At 35.2% G+C, this 19469-nt stretch overlaps 1 protein-coding gene across 3 annotated transcripts in view; it reads right to left on the minus strand.

The window, feature by feature from the left end:
* Positions 1–19469, minus strand: part of LOC132706183 (serine/threonine-protein kinase BRSK2) — an 82223-nt gene that overhangs the window by 20181 nt on the left and 42573 nt on the right. For all 3 annotated transcript variants that reach the window (XM_060677358.1, XM_060677357.1, XM_060677359.1), the window contains 6 exons: positions 14626–14766; positions 8576–8726; positions 8310–8525; positions 2807–3006; positions 2534–2755; positions 2344–2477 (listed from right to left, as the gene is read on the minus strand). In XM_060677358.1, the coding sequence (XP_060533341.1) occupies positions 2344–2477; positions 2534–2755; positions 2807–3006; positions 8310–8525; positions 8576–8726; positions 14626–14766 (1064 nt within the window). The remainder of the gene's footprint in view (positions 1–2343; positions 2478–2533; positions 2756–2806; positions 3007–8309; positions 8526–8575; positions 8727–14625; positions 14767–19469) is intronic.

The following is a 19469-nucleotide window of genomic DNA, read 5'->3' on the forward strand; positions in this document are numbered from 1 at the left end:
ACTCCGCTACTGCTACAGCTCCTTAGGCGCTGTCTGCATAAATCTTTCTTTAAAGTCAAAGATAATTTTTACGCACCGGATGAAGGCCTACCGATGGGTTCCACTCTCTCTCCGATGGTAGTGTACATATTATTATATATGAAATGAAATGAATGTAGGGTGTGGCTTGGTTACGTTGACGATACCTTTATAATCTAACCTATCTAAGTTAGACTCCTAGATAGAGAAGAATGACTGCTTATCGTTTCCAAATGTCCTAGCAAATAAAAATAGTTTCTTTGTCAGCACCTCTGGATATAGGCAAACTTGCACATAGCGGACAGTATTTAAATCTGGAGTCTAACCTTAATGAAGCAACCAAACTAGGAATCATCCAAACACTGTAAAAGATCAATCGCGAACAAATGACAATGCATTACTGGGTGTAGAATTAAGCAGAGAAGTTCAGTCGAATAGCGAGGCAATACAAAGTTAAGATTATATTCATGTCCGGGACGGCATTAAATAACAAACTTCCAAAAACGAAGGCAAAAACATCGATTCAAAAGAAAGAGTGTGAATATAGAGGCTCGTACTTCTGCGACCTAAAGACCTCTAAGCGTTAAAATTGAAGAACATGGGAAACACACAATGAGGAGTATAATCCAAATGCCAAATCGTAAAACACGTATGGGGACCAAACAAGACAACCGCATTGAAAAAAAATGCAAGTTTAAGGAACCTGTATTCATTAAAAACAATGGACATCTTTAGTAACTAAGCGTGAAAATACCTACCTACCATTAGAACTTCTAACCTCACGCTCACGCTCAACCTTCAGATTCAAATTGATTTCACAAAAAACACCCGAAAATCATTTATATCAAAGGACAAGCAACTATTTTTATAATCTCTTCTTAATTAAGAAAATGATAGGCTGGATCAACAGTCACGTCTTCGTTTTCTGGGTGAAAAATATTGTTTCTGTCTCTTACACCTCTATATTGGTCTTTACCATTCGCCAGTTTTCTTTCAAGAGAAGGTTTTGTTGAAACCAACTAAACCCAAAAAATTAACGACTCAACAGAAGAGACGCAGAAATTAAAAATGAGGAGAAAAGAAAGAAAGGAGGAAGAGATGATCACATATCGTCATGTCATAAATTTACGCGAAGAAGATGCACGTCACAAATTTTTGGAAAATTGCCCAAGTTAGTATTTTTTTTTGGGAAGGGGGGGAAAGAGGTATAAATATAGATATCGCTAGCGTATAAACTGAATATCCTGTATACAAGGAGGCCGAGAATACCACCTTGAAATACTCCCACTTTAACTTGAGCTAGGTCTGGCAAAGACTCGTCATCAACCCTCTAACACCAACATAGGAACATAGGAACGGTAGGAAGTTCCGCTAATTTTCATAAAGGAAAAACGTCTAATTTGTAAACAGATACTTATTGAAATGAATAATTTAAATATCTTTTTTTTTCTCTTTTTTCATTCTGATTAAGAAGTTTTGTCTTCGATGTGCTAGGTTTCCGTCAACTTTACAGATTTTTTTTACGAATAAAACACATTTTCCCTTCCTGTCCCTATACTGTCAGTAGTTCGTTTGCTTACTTCGACGTCCGCCGTTTATATTTATGCAGAGCAGAAACCAGAAGATTTGTAAAAGGGCGTTACAGTAGCCTGTGGGAGTTTGTTTGAAATATTATTTTGTCCAAAATTTCTTTCATTGTGATATAGAGAATGCAGTCCAATCTAGAATGAATTACAAGTTCTTGTAGTTGATGTAGTAAAAAAAATCACCAACAATCATTAAACAGGTGATATTAGACAGGATTGCAGAATGACTAAATAATGAAACCCTGACTTGTTGAACGACTACTATAGAGCTTTTGTATCTATCCTTTTTTTGGAAAATTCTCTTTTTTTTCCGGTTCTCTTAACACTAATAATAATAACAGCTAACCCAATGGAAAATAAAGGAAAACTAATAATTGAACTGAGTCTTTTTTGGGCTTTAAATTTTGTTGGTTAGCAACGTCCTCGCAGAAAATTTATATGGGACTCTTTGTGGTGTTAGAAACAAAATAATTAGTCTTCTAAATCCGGCTCCATGGCAACCTTTATTGCTCCAAAATACCAGGCCGCCACCATTGTATTTTGACCATTAGTGATTTCTTGGGTTCGTTAAATTACATGACGTTATTTCAATAACACCCGTTGTTTAGTTAAAATTTTCCCTCCAATCGCTACAGTTAGCAGCTTTTGATTGAAACGATGTTTTACTATTCACGAAACGCCACAAAACTGCACCTAAAAGTGTCGAAGAAGATTTAATCCAAAGCTAAGCCATACTTACAGTGCGTGTTGGCTGGTGTAATCGTACTATTAAACATAACGGGACTAGAGGAGCCTGAAGATCGCGTGGGGGAGTGTATGCTCAGGCTGCTGTGTGTGCTGCCGGTAGAAGGACTCCTCCGCGCGTGATGCCGTCTGCAACCACACAGTTTTCGAAAACACACCCTGGTGATAAAGGGACAGAAACCTACTTGTAGTGCGACCTTCGTGGAGTTAAAGGAGACCCTTCGCTAATCTGACCGAACTGAAAAGTGCTCTGCCCATTGACCCGGCACGTATCTATCCTCTTCCTCGGCGGATCGGAAGACTCGTTGCTCCTGATTCTCAAAACCGAATCGGTGTCATCTTCGAACGCCGGGCGCCTGCGTTTCCGTTCCAGCAGCAGAAAGTAGATCACCTTCTCCGTGTTGTGACTACGGAAACGTCTTTTGAATTGCCCCCCGCGCGTCTCCGGAAGAGCTTACCTGGGACTGAGAAGGTGCTGGATCAACTTCTCTTTCTCTTTGAAACAACCCAGACTGCATATGGCCTGGAGGACGTCCGGATCTACGGCATCAATGGACGGCAACACGTGCGTCTGGACGACCTCCATCATCGGCAGTTCCAGCTCGAGCTCGCCCTTGCCACCCGCGGTTACCCACGGGTGTTTGTTGATGTCGGTCAACTAGCAAGTGAGAAGAAATTGACGCCTTTATTTAAGTCAGTAGAATGATCGTTTGATGAGTTCTGCAGATGTGATGCCTCAAGATCTCAAGTACAGTAAAAATACCAAGAGATTGTGGAACTTCCATTGTCTCTATTTTTTCTTTACACAACCTTTCGGCTAGATGTATCACTAGCCAATATCAGACTACAGCGTCCAATCGTGACCGAGCCGGGTGCGGTCAAGCGTGAGGTTGTTCCGCTTGATTTGCTAAAGATTATTCCATTGTTGTTAATGAATTCAATTAAACTTGTGCTTTTTCCAATGCAGTTCCCTGTGGACAACCCGAGCTTCGGGCCATTTGTCTAGTCCATACATATTCCGCGATTCCCAACCTTTGGATTTCACCTCTCATTGTGTGTTTGCTATTATCTTCAACGCTAACGTTTAAGGGTCTTTTGTTTCTCAAATATAAGACTCTCCACATTCACAGGGTATTTGGTAAGTACCGTGCGTTCAATTTATCTTGATAACATTTTAATTCGCTGTAACTTTTTTGTTTTTAGAGATATCAAGGTAAACAAAAAAACAAAATGTAGGGTTAGTAGCCAAGTTTTTTTTCCAAGTAACGTATAAAAACTATCAATTTTCTGACATATAAGCCTACACTATATTCTTTTAAATGGGATACCCTGTATATTATAGATGTTTAATAGAATATCTTATTCCGATTACAATGATGTATCACATTTTAGTCCACTCGTTTTTGACAAATCGGCAAAAATACCAAATTTTTATATAATATGAAAAAGTGCTGTGTTTGACTGCAACAACGATAATTATTTACAAGTTAAAGTAGAACAAAAACACTAAAAATGACATGACACTCTAAAGTAAAAAATTCTGTAACTAGTGTATGTGACCACCATTTTCCTGAGCATATTTCTCACGCACTCTAATTGCATTGCATTTAGCAACGTTTCCGGATTTTCTCTTAACTGACTGATTGCCTCTGAAATCATTTGCCGAAGTTCCACGACATTATTACAAGGAGTTGTGCGTACGTGATTTTTTATGTTTCCCCAAAAGAAAAAATCCATTAAAGTTGAGTCGGGGCTGTTGGCTGGCCAATCCATAGTTCCGCCGTTTCTTATCTAACCCCTAGGATATTCCAAGTTAAGAAAATTTTTAACTTACACAACATTGTGGTAAATCTTCAGTATATGATTCTATTTGATGCTCTAAATAATGATCTACAGTTAACTTTTGATCTATGAATTTCGGACCCGAAATATACCCATCTATAACACCACACCATACATTAATTAGTAGGTTAGTACCCCTGGGTTTTTATTCGTTTGTTTGTCTAAGATTATTTAAGGACCAATATCGCGTATTTTGTCTATTACAATCCCCTAGTAAAAGAAACTTTTATCAGTCCATAAAATATTTTTCAAAAAATTATGATTATGTCATTATGTCTATTTAAAAAATCCAAACAAAACTGCTTCCTCCTTTGACATTGTTCTGAACTTAGTTTTTGCGTTTTACGAAATTTAAATGCATTATATTTATATTCTTTCAAAACTGAGTGGATTGATCCCGAGAAATAACTGTCTTCATATGCTCTAGTAATAGAGGAAACTGGATGTGCTTCATAGAATTCTAATATGCCTTATTTCCTTCATTTAAAACATTATGATTCCGGCATACCGTTTTAGCAGTTAATACGTTACCGTTTTCAGCAATAGCTGTGGTTGCACTTTTATTATTCAGAAAGTATACTTGACGGAAATCACTCCTTTCATAGACGCTAAATTCAGAAAAAACCATTTTAACAATATCATTATCGTTCTTTACTCATATGTCAAACGTAAACATATTTTTATTTATCAGTCAGGGCAGGGAAATTAGTAGTCAGAATAAAATATTCCATACATAACACATATATAATATACAATGTGTTCCATTAAAAAAATATGAGTTTTGATTATACGTCATTTGGAAAAAAACATGGCAACTAACCCAACATGTTTTTTTTTGTTTAACTTGATATCTCTAAAAACAGCCAATTAAAATGTTATTAAGATAAATTGAACGCACGGTACACTCTTGGTTTAGTTCTTGTAAATATGCTTTCGTCCCGGACTTGAATGCAGTCTTAACTTTGCATTGTTTTGCTATTCGATGGCATCATCACATCGTTTTGCTGTTGCTTTCCGTTTTCATGTTCATCATGTTTTGTTCCTTTTTTGAGCTAGCCAACTAGCCATTATGGAGCCTATGCTTTTTAATACTGCTCACTTCTACATTGAGTGATGCTTCGTCACTGCATATTGTAATTGCTCTTTTAAAGAATATTTGGATTATTCCTAGTTTAGTTGTTTGATAATGGTGAGATTCGAAATTTAAGTACTGTGCGGGATGTGTAGATTTCCGTTCTTCTCTTTCTCAACGGTAAATTTAATGGACGGCCGCAAAGAATTAAGATGACTGAGAAAGAAATCTAGCCAGACCCTAGGTTTAACAATTGCCGTATAAAGAATATGGTGCTTTAGTGCGATGAGGAGTTAGTTAAGTTGAATTATTCGGAATATAGCGTCTCTATTTATGCAGCGCTATAGATTCTTCCTTTAATAGGCCTTGTAGGGACTTGTAGGCCTTGTATAGTCTTTGTCTATTTGCCTAAGCAGGTGTATCGTCGATTTTGTGGTCGTATTTCTGCACATCCATGATGACTGCGGCGTTGCCCTTGTCCGTTGGGAAAATATGGATGTTCACGTTCTTTTGCAAGTCTTTGACGGCTGGTTGTTTCTCGTGAGTTATATTCGTCGTCCTTTTTCTTCTTTTCCAAAACACTAACTTTTCATCGTAGTTTTTTTGCGATCCTTGAAGTTTTAACGTCTCTATGGAGCCTATAATGTCTAACATTAACGTCTTTAGAGGGGCAATGGCTCAGTTCTTTGCTCAACATATGCTGCTCAATATTGGAAAGGTTCCTTGAATTTAAATTTATTATTGTACATCATCCCTTGGTGTTATTTATTGTTTCAGACTGTTGTTTTTAAAATTTGTGGTGCTTCCTTTCATGATTCCTCTAAAGTCCTTCCCTAATTTTGGCACAAGCTCTATCAATCTTCTTGAATATTGGTATGTGGTCTTCCTTCCAAGTCGGTTTTTTATTTCCTTAAACCTCTGTTGGATATCTCTTAAAAGGACCGATTTCTTCCATCTTGGCAATTAGTTTGGGATCATATGACTGCTGCATGGAAAGACCTATAATCTGGCTTAATAGAGTGCATCAATGTTGCTGTATGGTATATAGGCCTCGTCGCCTTAAATGGATGGTGATTCATCTACTCCAAACGTTTTGTTAACCAAAAATAAAGACAATGAAACTTCGAAAAACGCTTTAAGCAGCACCTAGTTACCTAGTTTCTAATTCGGTATTTGGATTTAGTTTCGCCGCTCGTTCAAAGATGGTATACAATCGCGAGTATAATTACACTGAAAAATTAAGTATACAGTGTATTTTCTCGAAACCCAGGCCATGGAGGGCAATCGTTTAAAAGTTTTCTTTGTCGTTTTTGACTTTTGACCACTTACCGTCTTACCTGACTTATCGTCCCTCATTATTCCTTTATAGAGTAAGTAAAACATACTTTACTGGCGGGTCACGCGGAACCTCCCAATTAATGTTCTTGATCGAGGCACGAAAAGTGTAATTGGAAGAAAAGTTTATTAGGGAATTGTCGGGCAGTAAGATCACAGTTTGTCGAAGAATTAACGCATCAAGTGCAAGAAAAGAAGCAACCGAAGCAAGCGCGGCTTATTTTCGCTCTTAACTATCAAACACAAGCGCAGCAGTTTTGAGATAGTCTCTAGTCTTCCAAAAAGTGACACACTAGATAACCACCGTTGGAACCCTCGATTTCTCTACAGGTACAGAGCTTAAGGCTATTTCGGTGTATCGGAGGTGGAGGGAAGATTTGTTGGTCAAATTTATGCTAACATATTGCAGTACGTTATGGTTATATTTTCCAAGACAACTGCCCTCTCCACAAAATTGAAACTTTCCCATGACCAAGTAACAGACTTGACATCAACCTCATCGGAAACGTCGTTGGGGTTGTGGGGGGGGGGGGGGGGTGATAATGGTGAAACGGCTGTATCGATATACAAATTTTATGCCTCAAACCAGCGAGGAGCTATGTCTAGGGAGCTAGGATGTATGGGAAGGATGTAGTCGCATGAAGAAAACTTCTTTACTCCTTTCATGACCCATGATCATGAACACTTCAAGCTGTGATTGATGCGGATGAAGATTGCACAAAATACTAAATTGCTTCCAAGTGTTTCTTATTCTCCATAATGTTCAAATGTTGGTCCCTTGGTCTTTTAAATTTTTGAAAATTCTTGCATTTATATAAACCTAATTATTTTTTAGTTGTTTATTTAAAAGTTAAAATTTATCTTTTTATTTAAAAAATAAATAAAAGTTGAGTCAGTTTAGTTTAGATTTTTTTTAATGATAAAACTCAGAACCCAGAAATACTGAATCCTCTAATACCTATATAATATAAGGATAATATGCATTTTTTGTAATATATCTTTTTTTTTTCAAGCCTTATTATCAGGGTTTTATGAAATTAGTTGTACAAAATGCTTTAATATTAAATCGAAATGGTGCTTTAGTGCATCTGGATATTGATACCTGCTCTCCTTAATACTTCAATAAGAGAATTATTATAAGTGGATCAATAAGTTTTTTCATCAACAAAATAGTTTCAGACCCAAAATCGACCAAAATGCACCGCAAATTTCTTCTTAATGACACAATATCGGAGCTTAAAAGCCGCAGCGATAATGTAATTTCCTCAGTATTCTCGGCTAAGTGGCAATTTGATCTCCGATTTAATAAGGCCTAATCTAAATTCTAACTACCGATTTAACAGGAACAAAGCTTAACAGCAACAATGGCGGGCAGTTGCGACGGAAACCGTTGAAGAAGTACGTATCGTGTTTCAAATCAGGAGCAGCAACGCAGTCAGGGGCGCCACTCGTTAAGTCACGGACGATTTATTCCCGTTACTACAGAATAATAATTATTTTACGTGAAAGTTTGTGCGTCTTCTTAAATACTATTCGTCCGTCACCACGGACCACCGAGCGCATACGCAGAGAACATACGCCAAAAGAAGAAGAAAAGAGGAGGATCAGAGAACGCATGGGATATTTTACGCTTTGTGTTTAGCCCTGAATTCAAAAGGGAAAGCTATAATATGGCGAACCGTTGAGACAAAAGTTGTAAGGCAAACACTCACGGTGAGTCTTTTCTCGGGGTTAACTTCGATCATCCCGCGGAGTAAGCTCTGGCAATCGGGCGGGACGAAGTGCGGGATGTGAAACACCCCGCGTTTGACTTTTTCGAGAAGCTGGCGCAGATTGTCGTCGTCAAAGGGCAGAGCGCCGACCAAAAGGGCGTAGAGGATCACTCCGCAAGACCATACGTCCGCTTTGCGACCGTCGTATTTCTCGCCCTGATGAAATTTTGGTTATCGGCAAGGACGGGGGTGTTTGAGTCACTCACCCTTATGACTTCAGGACACGCGTAGTGGGGGGAGCCGCAGCTGGTTTCAAGCATCGATCCCATCGGTTGCAGCGAGGCCATACCAAAATCTGCGATTTTGATGTTGTTCTTCTCGTCCAAGAGGAGGTTCTCAGGCTTGAGGTCTCTGTGACTAAAAAGAATCGATGTCACATTCGAGCAGACGTTATCTATCTAGGTGACACCTAACTCTGCTTTAGTTAGGAGTTTTTCGTTTGATACGCTAGTAAAACTGTACGAGGTGTCCCATTTACGACTAAAGTATATATTTTATTAATAGTATTTTTATGTATACAACGTCTTGCGTTGTGCCAGGACCGTAACTACCTTTTTTTTTTAATGGAATATTTGCAAAAATTCTAATTGTTCGTTTAATTTTCAGTAGTTTTTGTTATTACATATTAGTTCTTGAGGAACAAGAACTTTTCCATTTTGATTGCGAAAAAAGTGGTGTTTGGAAAAATGATAAAAATTACATTCCATTACTAAATTAAATATACAAAAACAATATTTATAACATAATGCAGAAAGGAGTTGAGTGGTAATTAAATTGTTCAAGTCCCAGCCCCTAAATCTTACCTAACTTACAAACTTAAAAAAAGCATATCACAGAAGAGGAATTTTTTCAACAAGTGAATTAAAAAGTTTAATCGTGAAATTTTGTAATTTTGGTGGGGCTTACGATAACAAAAACAACTTCAACCATTGCGCGATACAAGAAAATATAAAACTCAGTTATTATTATTTTAATGTACTGATCATCAGGTACTGGATTAGTTGCCTTTTAAATCTTTGTATGTTTAGTTTTTTTAGTGTTAGGGGAAGTCCATGGTACTGGCTATACACCTGTAGGAGAAGCTTCTTCTAAGCAATGCGGTAGAGAGTTGTGGTGGGGTTATCAAACCTCGATATCTCAGATTTAGATCACGAATATATTTGATACTGATATATATTTGAAAACTAACATTGGGAATTTTTATTATGGATTCGTGGTGGATATTTAATGCCTATGCCTATCTATGGCGAAAATATATTATACAGGTTTTAAATAGAAAATCTTGCTTTAGCACTTTTTTGGTTTCGGAAATTAATTCGGTATCATTTAATATACAGGGTGTCCCACGACCTGACTGCCATAGCTTGGGAGTGTGTTGCTGGAGTGCTTTCAAGTTAACAATATCAAATGAACATATAAGCTGTAACGCTATTCTAATTGAGCTTCAAGCATTTGAAATTTTAAAAACCATATAAAAAGAAACCACTATATTGAACAACATTTAAATTAATTTTGCTTTGTTTACTTTTTCGAACTAACAAAAACTCGCAATCAGCGTTGGGAAACTTTATTTGGTTTACAATGAAACGGATTGAGATAATTCCTCAACAAAAGAAAATAAGTTATAAAAACTATAAATGGCATTTGCCACACAAAAAATAGGCGACCTACCTTAACCAAAGACCAGGCAAACGTCCGCTAAAGTGTATTGATACAATACGGCTATATAACAAGCCACATGTTCTCTCTGGTTGTAGCTCCATACGATAATCGTTTAATGGTGAGGGCGCCCTCTATCAAATTATAATTTAACTCGCAGCCGCAATTAGAAACACAGTAACCGCTATATGTCATAAATTTGTTTCGCTACAAGCAATATTTATCGATGTTTGAGAGAAACAGGTATATTTCCTACAGCTACTTCCTTAACGGCCTGTTTAACAGGAACATGATCAAGAAGAGGCGATTGAGGCTCAACCTTCTACTAGTGTCTGAAAAAACATAGGCCGGATGAGAGTCACCACATCTCACCTGTTCAAGCTTTAAAACCTGCCGAATATTGTGAAATCAAAGGATGTGTCAGACCTTATTTAGTGATGAAACGGTATCAATAACACCGGTAATTCACATTGGTGGACACTTGAAAATCCACGACACTCGGGAATCTCATTGTCAAGATAGATTTTCGGTGAATATTTGATGACCTTATTTGTCCGTTTATAATTGAAGAACATCTCACGGCCAATCGTTATTTACGTTTCATAGAAAATGATCTTCCAACATTACTGGATGATGTTCCTCTGAATGTAAGACAACGACTGTGGATTCAGCACGATGGCGTACCTCTTCGCTTTGGTCGACAAGTAACAAAATTTCTCAATAAAAATTATACAAACCTCAGCAGTTCCTTAGCAGAAAGGTCACCTGACTTTAATACCGTAGATTTACTTTTATGAGGAAAAGTTTAATCTATGCAGAAAGTATTGAAAGCAGAGGTGGCTAGAGTTATGGATGCTGCAAAAACTATTCCTGCTGACCATGAGACTGTTAGCAGAGTTACCACTTCAATTCTAAGAAGAGTCAGACTATGTATACAGCAGCTGGGTGGACATTTTGAACAAGTAATTGAATAAAATAAATTATAAATAAATAATGAAATAAAAAATAAGGCGGTTTATTTTAAATGGTTTTTAAAAGTTCAAATGCTTGAAGCTCAGTTAGAATCGCGTTCCCGATATATATTTATCTGACATTTGTAACTTGAAATCACCCCAACCATATATTCCCAAGCTATGACAGTCATGGCGTGGGACACCCTATATATAAGTTTTATTACAAAAATTTGTACCAGGTATTACTTACCAATTTTTTGTAACAACTCGTGTTTTTTATTTTAAATCTAACAAAACCTATATAATATCCTATTCTAAGTTTTTAAAAACATTAATGACTGAAATTCCATATAAAATCAACAAGTAATACAAGTAAATAGAACTTATGGCTAATTACAAAATGTTTTCTAACCCCTGTAAACATGTAGAATCGTTTCAATTTCCGCAATAATTTTTATTAAACATTTAGTTGTCGCCCACATTTATTTAAAGAAAAAATGGCTTTTTAGTGTTCACGAGCGTTGAAATCTTCAAGAATATTACATAAGAAGTAATAAGAGTCGAGCATAGAAAATATTGATTGTTGTATCCTGCAAGACGGATACCCACAAAATATATTTTTTCACGAATTGTTCGTGGTCTTGAACGTGGAGTGGTAGTCAATAAAATACCGTCCAAAAACCAATGAGAACACAAGATTAAACATATAAACGTTGAGGACAATCGCCATACTCAAATAATAATGTTAGCCAACGAACAACTTTGTTTGAATTAAAAGAAAAAGGTATCATCTGTACAAGATTACATTACTACAGGAGCTGAACGAAGATAATCCCGACCGCAGACTATACTTTCGTGTAACTATGTTCAACATAAATCCATTTTTCCATCATCACATACTGTTTAACAATGAAGGCACTTTTTTTTTTTAAATGGTGCGGTAAATAAGCAAAATTGTGGGTATCGGAGCACAAATAATCCCCGACGGATGAAAGAAAATCATACGCAACATCCACATCCAAAAATAAATGTTAGCAGGGACTTCCAATAACAAAATTATTGAGCCTTATTTCTTCGATCAAAGTCTTACTAGAACCCGATAATTAAAATTTCTTCAACTTCCTACCATCGCATTTTCTTTCCCAAATCCAAAAAAGCCTGATATGCCAGATAGATAGATTTGGTTTCAACAGGATGTTGCTCCATCCCATTTTGCTTGGCAAAAGGTTTTTAAACGGTTCAGCAAATTATCAAAAAGAATAATAATTAGAAAATTGATTTTAAAAAAATCGTAAAAAAGGTACTTGGTATCATCAGCTACTTTTTGATCAATCCTGCATATTTTCCGTTTACTGCTAACAATGGGCAAGACAAAATTATGGTGTACAAGCATTTTTCTCAAAATCCAATACCTGATTTTTAAATTAAATTTTTCCATATCCAGGGTGTTGTCTAATTGAATATAGATAATAAGGGGTCCCTTTTAAAAAGAAAACTTGATATGAACATATGTCCATACGTCTTGAGATACAGGGTGATAAAGTTCTCAAAAATAAAATATATTTTTCTAATATCTGTAATACTACTTTATATATTTTGATGAAATTTATTAACATTAGCATTATTTAACCTAAAACAATTTTTTTAAAAACATCATTATTCTTAATCTCCGAATATTTTTCATTAAAAAAATACAAAACCTCCTTCCTGCATGGTCATAACAATATCGTTAATATGACAGACAGCATACAGAGAATTATTATTATTATTATTATTTCTTACTTAAGTAATTGTCTCTATATTTTATTAAAATACTTCAAAAAATCGATGTACGAATACGAAGCACATAAACTCATAGGTGTATTTTTGAAATTTTTCTAATTTTGTCAATTTTCACGTCAATTTTTAAATTCAGTTCTTCGCGTGTTATTAATTTGGTGTTTAAAAATATCCGAACATTGTTATTTTAAAAAAGGATGGTCCAGTTTACTAATGAGGAGTTGGCAAATATGCATTTTATGTATGGTTTGGCTGATGGGAGTGCGCCGGAAGCTAGGCAATTATATTAAGAGCGCTTTCCTAATAGATAATACATAGAACATTTTCAATTGTACAGAGAAGATTGACTGAAACAGGCAAATAATCATTTAAAAGGGGCCAATTGTACTGTAAGAACTCTAAAAATTAAAGAAGCAGTTTTAAATTCCATTGATGAAAATCCTGAACTTAGTACTAGAAAAATTCGAAATAATCTGAATATCTCTCACGTCTTGGCTTGGAGAATTTTGCACCATTTTCATATTCAACGAGTCCAAGCGTTAATTCCTGAGATTTTCCCTTGCGTGCTAATTTTTGTCAATGGTTTTTGGGCAAAATTGTGCGCATTATCCCTTGTTTGACCAAGAAATACTATTTTGCAAATGAAGCTAATTTTTCCAGAATTGCAATAAAAAATTTCCACAATAACCATGCTTGGCCCGATAAAAACACCCATGCATTTGTAGAATTTAAACAGCAAGAAGACTTTTCGATAAATGTAGGGTCTGGAATTGTTGGAAATTACTTAATTGAACCCTTTTCCTGCCAGAAAGGCTAAATGGCCATAATTATCGCCGGTTTTTAAAACAGAATTTGGCAATATTACTAGAAGAAGTAGCATATTTCATTAGGAACAGAACAACATGTTGTGTTGCATTAAGAGACTATTTAAATCACACATTTAATAACCGATGGGTAGGTAGCGGCGGACCTCAACCATGGCCCCCTAGGTCCCCAGATTTACAGCTTGGACTTTTTCTTATGGGGGCATCTTCAAAGTCTGGTTTATCGCACCCCAGTTAACACTGCCAGTTTAACAGTACGTGGCAATATGAGGAAAAGATCTGAAGCGTGGATGACACTTTCAACAGCTTATCTAGTTTCTATGTTCTACCTTTTTCCAAAAAGGTTGTTATTAATTTTTTAACACATAATTTTGTTAAAAATTATTAATAGTGGGCAGTGTTTTTTTTTTAATAACTATTTATTATTTATCTTGTTATGTAAACTGTCAAACTGTAAAAGTAAAAAGAATTGTCTTTTATTTTTTGTTTCTGGTTTAGTTAGTAACTAGGAAGTAGGTATTTTGTTTTAGATAGATAATTTCCTTAAAAAAAATAATGATATTTGCATTCGTTTATGATTTGCTGCCCTGTTAACGATATTGTTATGGCCATGCAGAGAAGAAGTTTTTATTTTTCTAATCGAAAACCATACATCAGATTAAAAAATCTAGAAATTTAATTTCTTTAGACAATTCGGTGCGCCCGTCACTGGTTTATTTTTTAAAACATGTAGTACACTACACCTCTTGGTATATAGTACACGTGTGCCAAATTTGCTTAAATGTGATATTACAGATAAAAAAATATTTTTTAAAACGTTACCACTCTGTATCTGAAAATTAGAGACATAATTTTATTCATATGAAGTTTTTAAAATGGAGTTCAGTTCTGTATATAGCCGCTCACTGTATTGGTTCTAGTCAAAAATAAACTACAGTAAAAATAACGTGTGAGCTTCGAGCTCCACCGACCCCAGTTCGGAAAAATGGACCCCACACGCAGCAATAATTCAAGAACTCTCCCGAAACCCCCCTCGCTCACCATATGGAATGGCTGTGACAGAAGTCCAACGCGGATATGATCTGTCGGAAAAATCGGCGGGCTTCCTTGGGGGTGAGCCGACCCTTCTTGACCAGATAGTCGAACAACTCGCCCCCGGATACGTGCTCGAGAACCAAATAGCTGAAATTATAAGGAACGATGATTTACTATTATGTTCGGTCCGTCTTTAGACGTCACGACGACCGAGAAGCGAGAAGCTCGTAAATCTCTTCTCCATAATAACGAAATAGCTATAGTCAGTACGATTTGTGATGCCATAGTCATTGTTCATCTTGCTTCCATTTATACTTCAACAGATGTTGTTCCGCCTAAAAATGCCGTCACTAACTGTCACGATTATATTACTTGGGAGTAAGAGAGACAGAATCAGTTGTACTTGGCATTTGTTAATTTACGTAGTACGCCCATGCTCAGAGATGGTTTCCTGTATCCGTACGTAATACTGATATAGTAATACCTTACTATTATCCATGTAATAAAATTAAAACTATACCAAAAAAATCGGAAAATTAAAAAAATATGTATCATACCGTATAGCATATAATTTCCTAAGACTAAATATATAAGTAAACCATATTTAGTTTGTGTTTACGATAAAACTAACTACTACCAGAAAATGATCCTTCGCCTACATTAATAAGTGGTGGTATAATGCGACCAAAAATATAGTGCTTTTATTGCTTTGATGTTTTAAGTATTTTACAGTACCTTAACCGCAGACCTTCGCAAGACCGTGCTAAAATCCATCCCAACAGATGTCAATTCTGCACTAAGTAGGTCTTGCCTTAGATGGACCGTAACGAATATTTATAGAAAAGTGAAATGGATTTTCAGTTCCAAACAATTAATAAACGTCAAGCTAATGGAATCTCAATGAATTTCGCAATAGTGTATTTAGACGGAACAATATTTTTTCATTCCGGCTCCAAAACGTCAAAGATTCAAGATACTGTTATTGTGTTGGATAGTGCCTCGTATCATTCAGTCCAAATTAGAAACATTCCAAATAAAGAAGAGAATTTATGTACGAAAATAATTTACATTTTGAAGAGAGCTACAGGAAAAAGGAACTTCTGGAATTATTAAAAATAAAACATTTTAATAAAGTCTACAAAATCGATTCGATAGCACAACAAAACGGACATTAAATCTTAATTAAGAAGTAATTCGGCAAGAGGTAGCTAAAATATCAGTACAAAGCTGGTCTAACTGTGAAAAACGAGTAATAAAAGAAAAAAGATTTATCATTGAACTAAGTGCTAGTAGGAATTTTATTTGAAAAGATTTGCACTCCTATTTTTTAAAAATATGGTGGTGGTCTCAAACGGCTAACAACGAGGATATCTAAATTTATTACAAGATTTGCTGTGAAAGCTTCATGAATTAATTTGAAATTTAAAGGTATTATTATGGCAACTAAAAGGTATAAAAATAGTTTTGGTTAGTTTTGTTGAACCAATTTATGTGTTCTATAAAATTACCTTGTATTTTCTCTTTTAAATATTGGCGAGTATCCGACCCATAGTAAAAACCTGCGTCATCTGCCAATGCAGTCAGCAGCGCTTGTCCCACCGAACAGCTTATAAATGCCATTAATATAAATAATAAAAAACAGTCCAAGGACAGCTCCTAAGCATGTCATTCTATTTTTTAATGATTTTATTTTTCTGCATAACACACAAGTATCTTTTGGGCTGAATCGACACCAATAACAGCTGACTAGTTACACAATGCAAAAGTTTATTTTCGATACTACTATCGCTATCTCTTGCATTTTTTAAGGACTTATTGAACGAGATTAGTTGAAATTTAATTTTCCTTATAAATACTGGTTTTACAATTGGGAACACTGCAAGTCAATTTAAATGTTGACTGACGCAATAATTAATAATTACATATTTGTTCACGATCGTACATCCGATTTTCTTATTAATTTCACTTTTACGTTTAAGTTTAATATAACAATTTGACTGTTGTTATTTTTTGTTATTACAAAATGGCTTTTGGCTTGAAGTAATATCTTTTAAATTTATTCACTAAATGAGGTGTTTGTCCATTTCTCTATTTTGATTTTACTTGTTATTGATATAAATAAATATAACATTATTTTTGCACTGTGACACACTGCCTATTACCTATTATATTATATTATATTATATTACCTGCCTATTTATAAATTTGAAAATTTTACTAGTTTACTCCAAATGTCTTTATCTTCAGAGGCATTTTTATATCGATTTCGCGAAACGGTGTGGGAGAAAAAATAATAATTAAGTAAATCGCTCCAAACAAAATGCTGGAAATTATTTTTCTGCAAAAATTTCTTATATTAACGATACTTAGAGTGAATATTATTTTAAAACTGAGACAAATTCAAATCTTTTTTGTTGGATGCTATTTACTCTATCTCCAAAATTTCCGGAAATAAATGGATTTTATTAAACTTGGAGTGGTTAAAATGAGCTTTTGCTAGGCTATCCAGAAAGTGCTATGAATGAGATGATTACAATCAAATACCCTGCAACCAGAGGGCTTTTTCTGATGATGACAAAAGGAATATTTTCTGGAAAGAAAATAAATGTAACGATAGATAATTAGATACATTAGATAATCAAACAAAAGCCAGTGAAAACCCTCATCTCAATATCTTTCTCCCATTCTAAGGCAACGTTTTTATAGTATATCATGCAACAAGTGCGGTAAACGGCATTAGAGTGACGAGCGTATTTGGTACGAGCGGAGCGAGCGAGTGTTTAACTTAAAAAGTTTACCAAACGTGTCGCATACTATACTTTTTCTACGACCATTAGTTTTTGGGTACATTTTTCACAAAACAACACGAATACATTCACTGACATGACCATCAGAATTGACTAACGTCAAAATTCAAACTGTGCGGTAAAATCTCCGAAAACATCCGATTGCTCCCAAACCCGTGCGGCAAAATCCCAAAAATGTCCGAAAGGGCTTGGATCCGTGGAAAAAAGAACTCACGTGGTAATGTGACGCTTTTCGCACACTAGATCGGTGTATAATTAGTTATTTTACAAAAGGGAGTATTAAAAATTAATTACTCTATCCGAAAATTATGAACACTAATAACGATAAAACACAACAATATTAATTGAAAGGAAAATCAAAGGTCAAATGTTCAAAGTTCCACTGGTCATTTCCTATGGAGGAATTTATCCTGCGTTGTGTATTTATTAAGCCCGTACTAATTTCAGCTCCTGAAGTATTAGCTACATAAATTTGGATATGATAAACCATATGTTGAGGCGTAGTAGGGCGAGTTTGATAAGGAAAATCTTCTATGCTTCCTCAAAGGTAAAAGTTCAGGACAGTAAGGTCTGGAAATCTGGCAGGTCACGGAGACAGACCACCCCTTCTTATTTAACGGTTTGAATAAATGTGGCCTAAAAATTTCCAACTTCGTGAGAAAAGTGTGCTGGACATCAATGGTGTTCCAGCCTCGTTTATTAAGGAACGTTTTAAAAAATCTAAAATCTAAAAATTTCAAATAAATTTGGCCATTCATTTTACGATTAAAGAAAAATCTTCCTATAATTTGATCACCCCAACTACCACACTGGACTCCACCGATTTTGATGATTAACTTGACGGATCCAATGAAGCTTCACTGGTGACCAATATTATACAATTGCTCAAAAAAGCATCTTCAGCGTTCCACAATATTGAAGATAAAAAATTGGGATTCTCATCTACCATAGAATTTAGCCAATTCATTAGTCTAAGGGCATGATGGTAAGGGTGTCGATAGTGGTCTTTTAGAATTCAGTGTACTGATGTCTTGAACTGAGGAGGCTTTTACTTGATGAAAATCCATTTATCAACAACACCGTGTCTTTATCAAATGTTTGTAATTATCATTCATATAATATAATTTTGCATAAAACGGATTTTAAAATCCAAAATGGCAATTACACTCTCAAAAATAATTTCCAATATTTTCCCTGGGACGATTTACTTAATTTTTTTTTCAAAATTTTTGGAAACATTCGTTTGCCCAATGCCATACCTTGTTGCCCTTACTGCGACATCCGGTATATAGTGACGGAAAACTAATTAAAAACGATGCCTCTATTTGTTCCGAATATACAGTGACCTCGTAAATGACACCCCTTTTATTTGTTGTGCCCTTGTAAAATGTCTATTTTTTTTTAATCGTAATAAAGGTCTCTTCATGCTCTATTGGCATGTCAATTTTGAAAACATTTGATTCATCAATTTTTGCAAGTTTTTTACTTAACCGTAGCTTAAAATAAAAAAAAATTAATGGTGTCATCAGTTTATCAAGTATTTTATTAAACTCGTTCCTAACATAAATGTAAGTGTAACGTAAATATTACTTTTTAGATATCCCTAGGGGTGTTAAGTCTGAGTTGACTGAGGTGATCATTCAATGGGGCCTCGTCCTCTAATCCTCCTGTTAAGTCAAATAATGCGGTGACACAGCTGAAAAATTTTGTCTCTTTTTGAAATTCATTTCGGTAATTTGCTACAATTGTTTTAATTTGTGGATTAATTTAATTTCGTAGCATATCGAGATAATGTTCACTAGTAAGGTTATAATCGATAAATATTGGATCAACAATATGATTACCAAGTAAATTGGTATGCGAACAGAATGTGAAATGACATTTAAAAAGAGGTATCACATGCCTTTTTTTACTATTGAAAAATAATAATACTTAATGTAGTGCCCTGCTGTCATTATAGCATTGTGATATGTTATTTTTTATATCAAAAATTAGACATTTTAATTATATACCTGCTTGCCAAATTTTACCGTATTATATACA

Source organism: Cylas formicarius, unplaced genomic scaffold, assembly GCF_029955315.1.
Source record: "Cylas formicarius isolate icCylForm1 unplaced genomic scaffold, icCylForm1.1 PGA_scaffold_8__14_contigs__length_24414737, whole genome shotgun sequence".
NCBI lineage: Eukaryota > Metazoa > Arthropoda > Insecta > Coleoptera > Brentidae > Cylas > Cylas formicarius.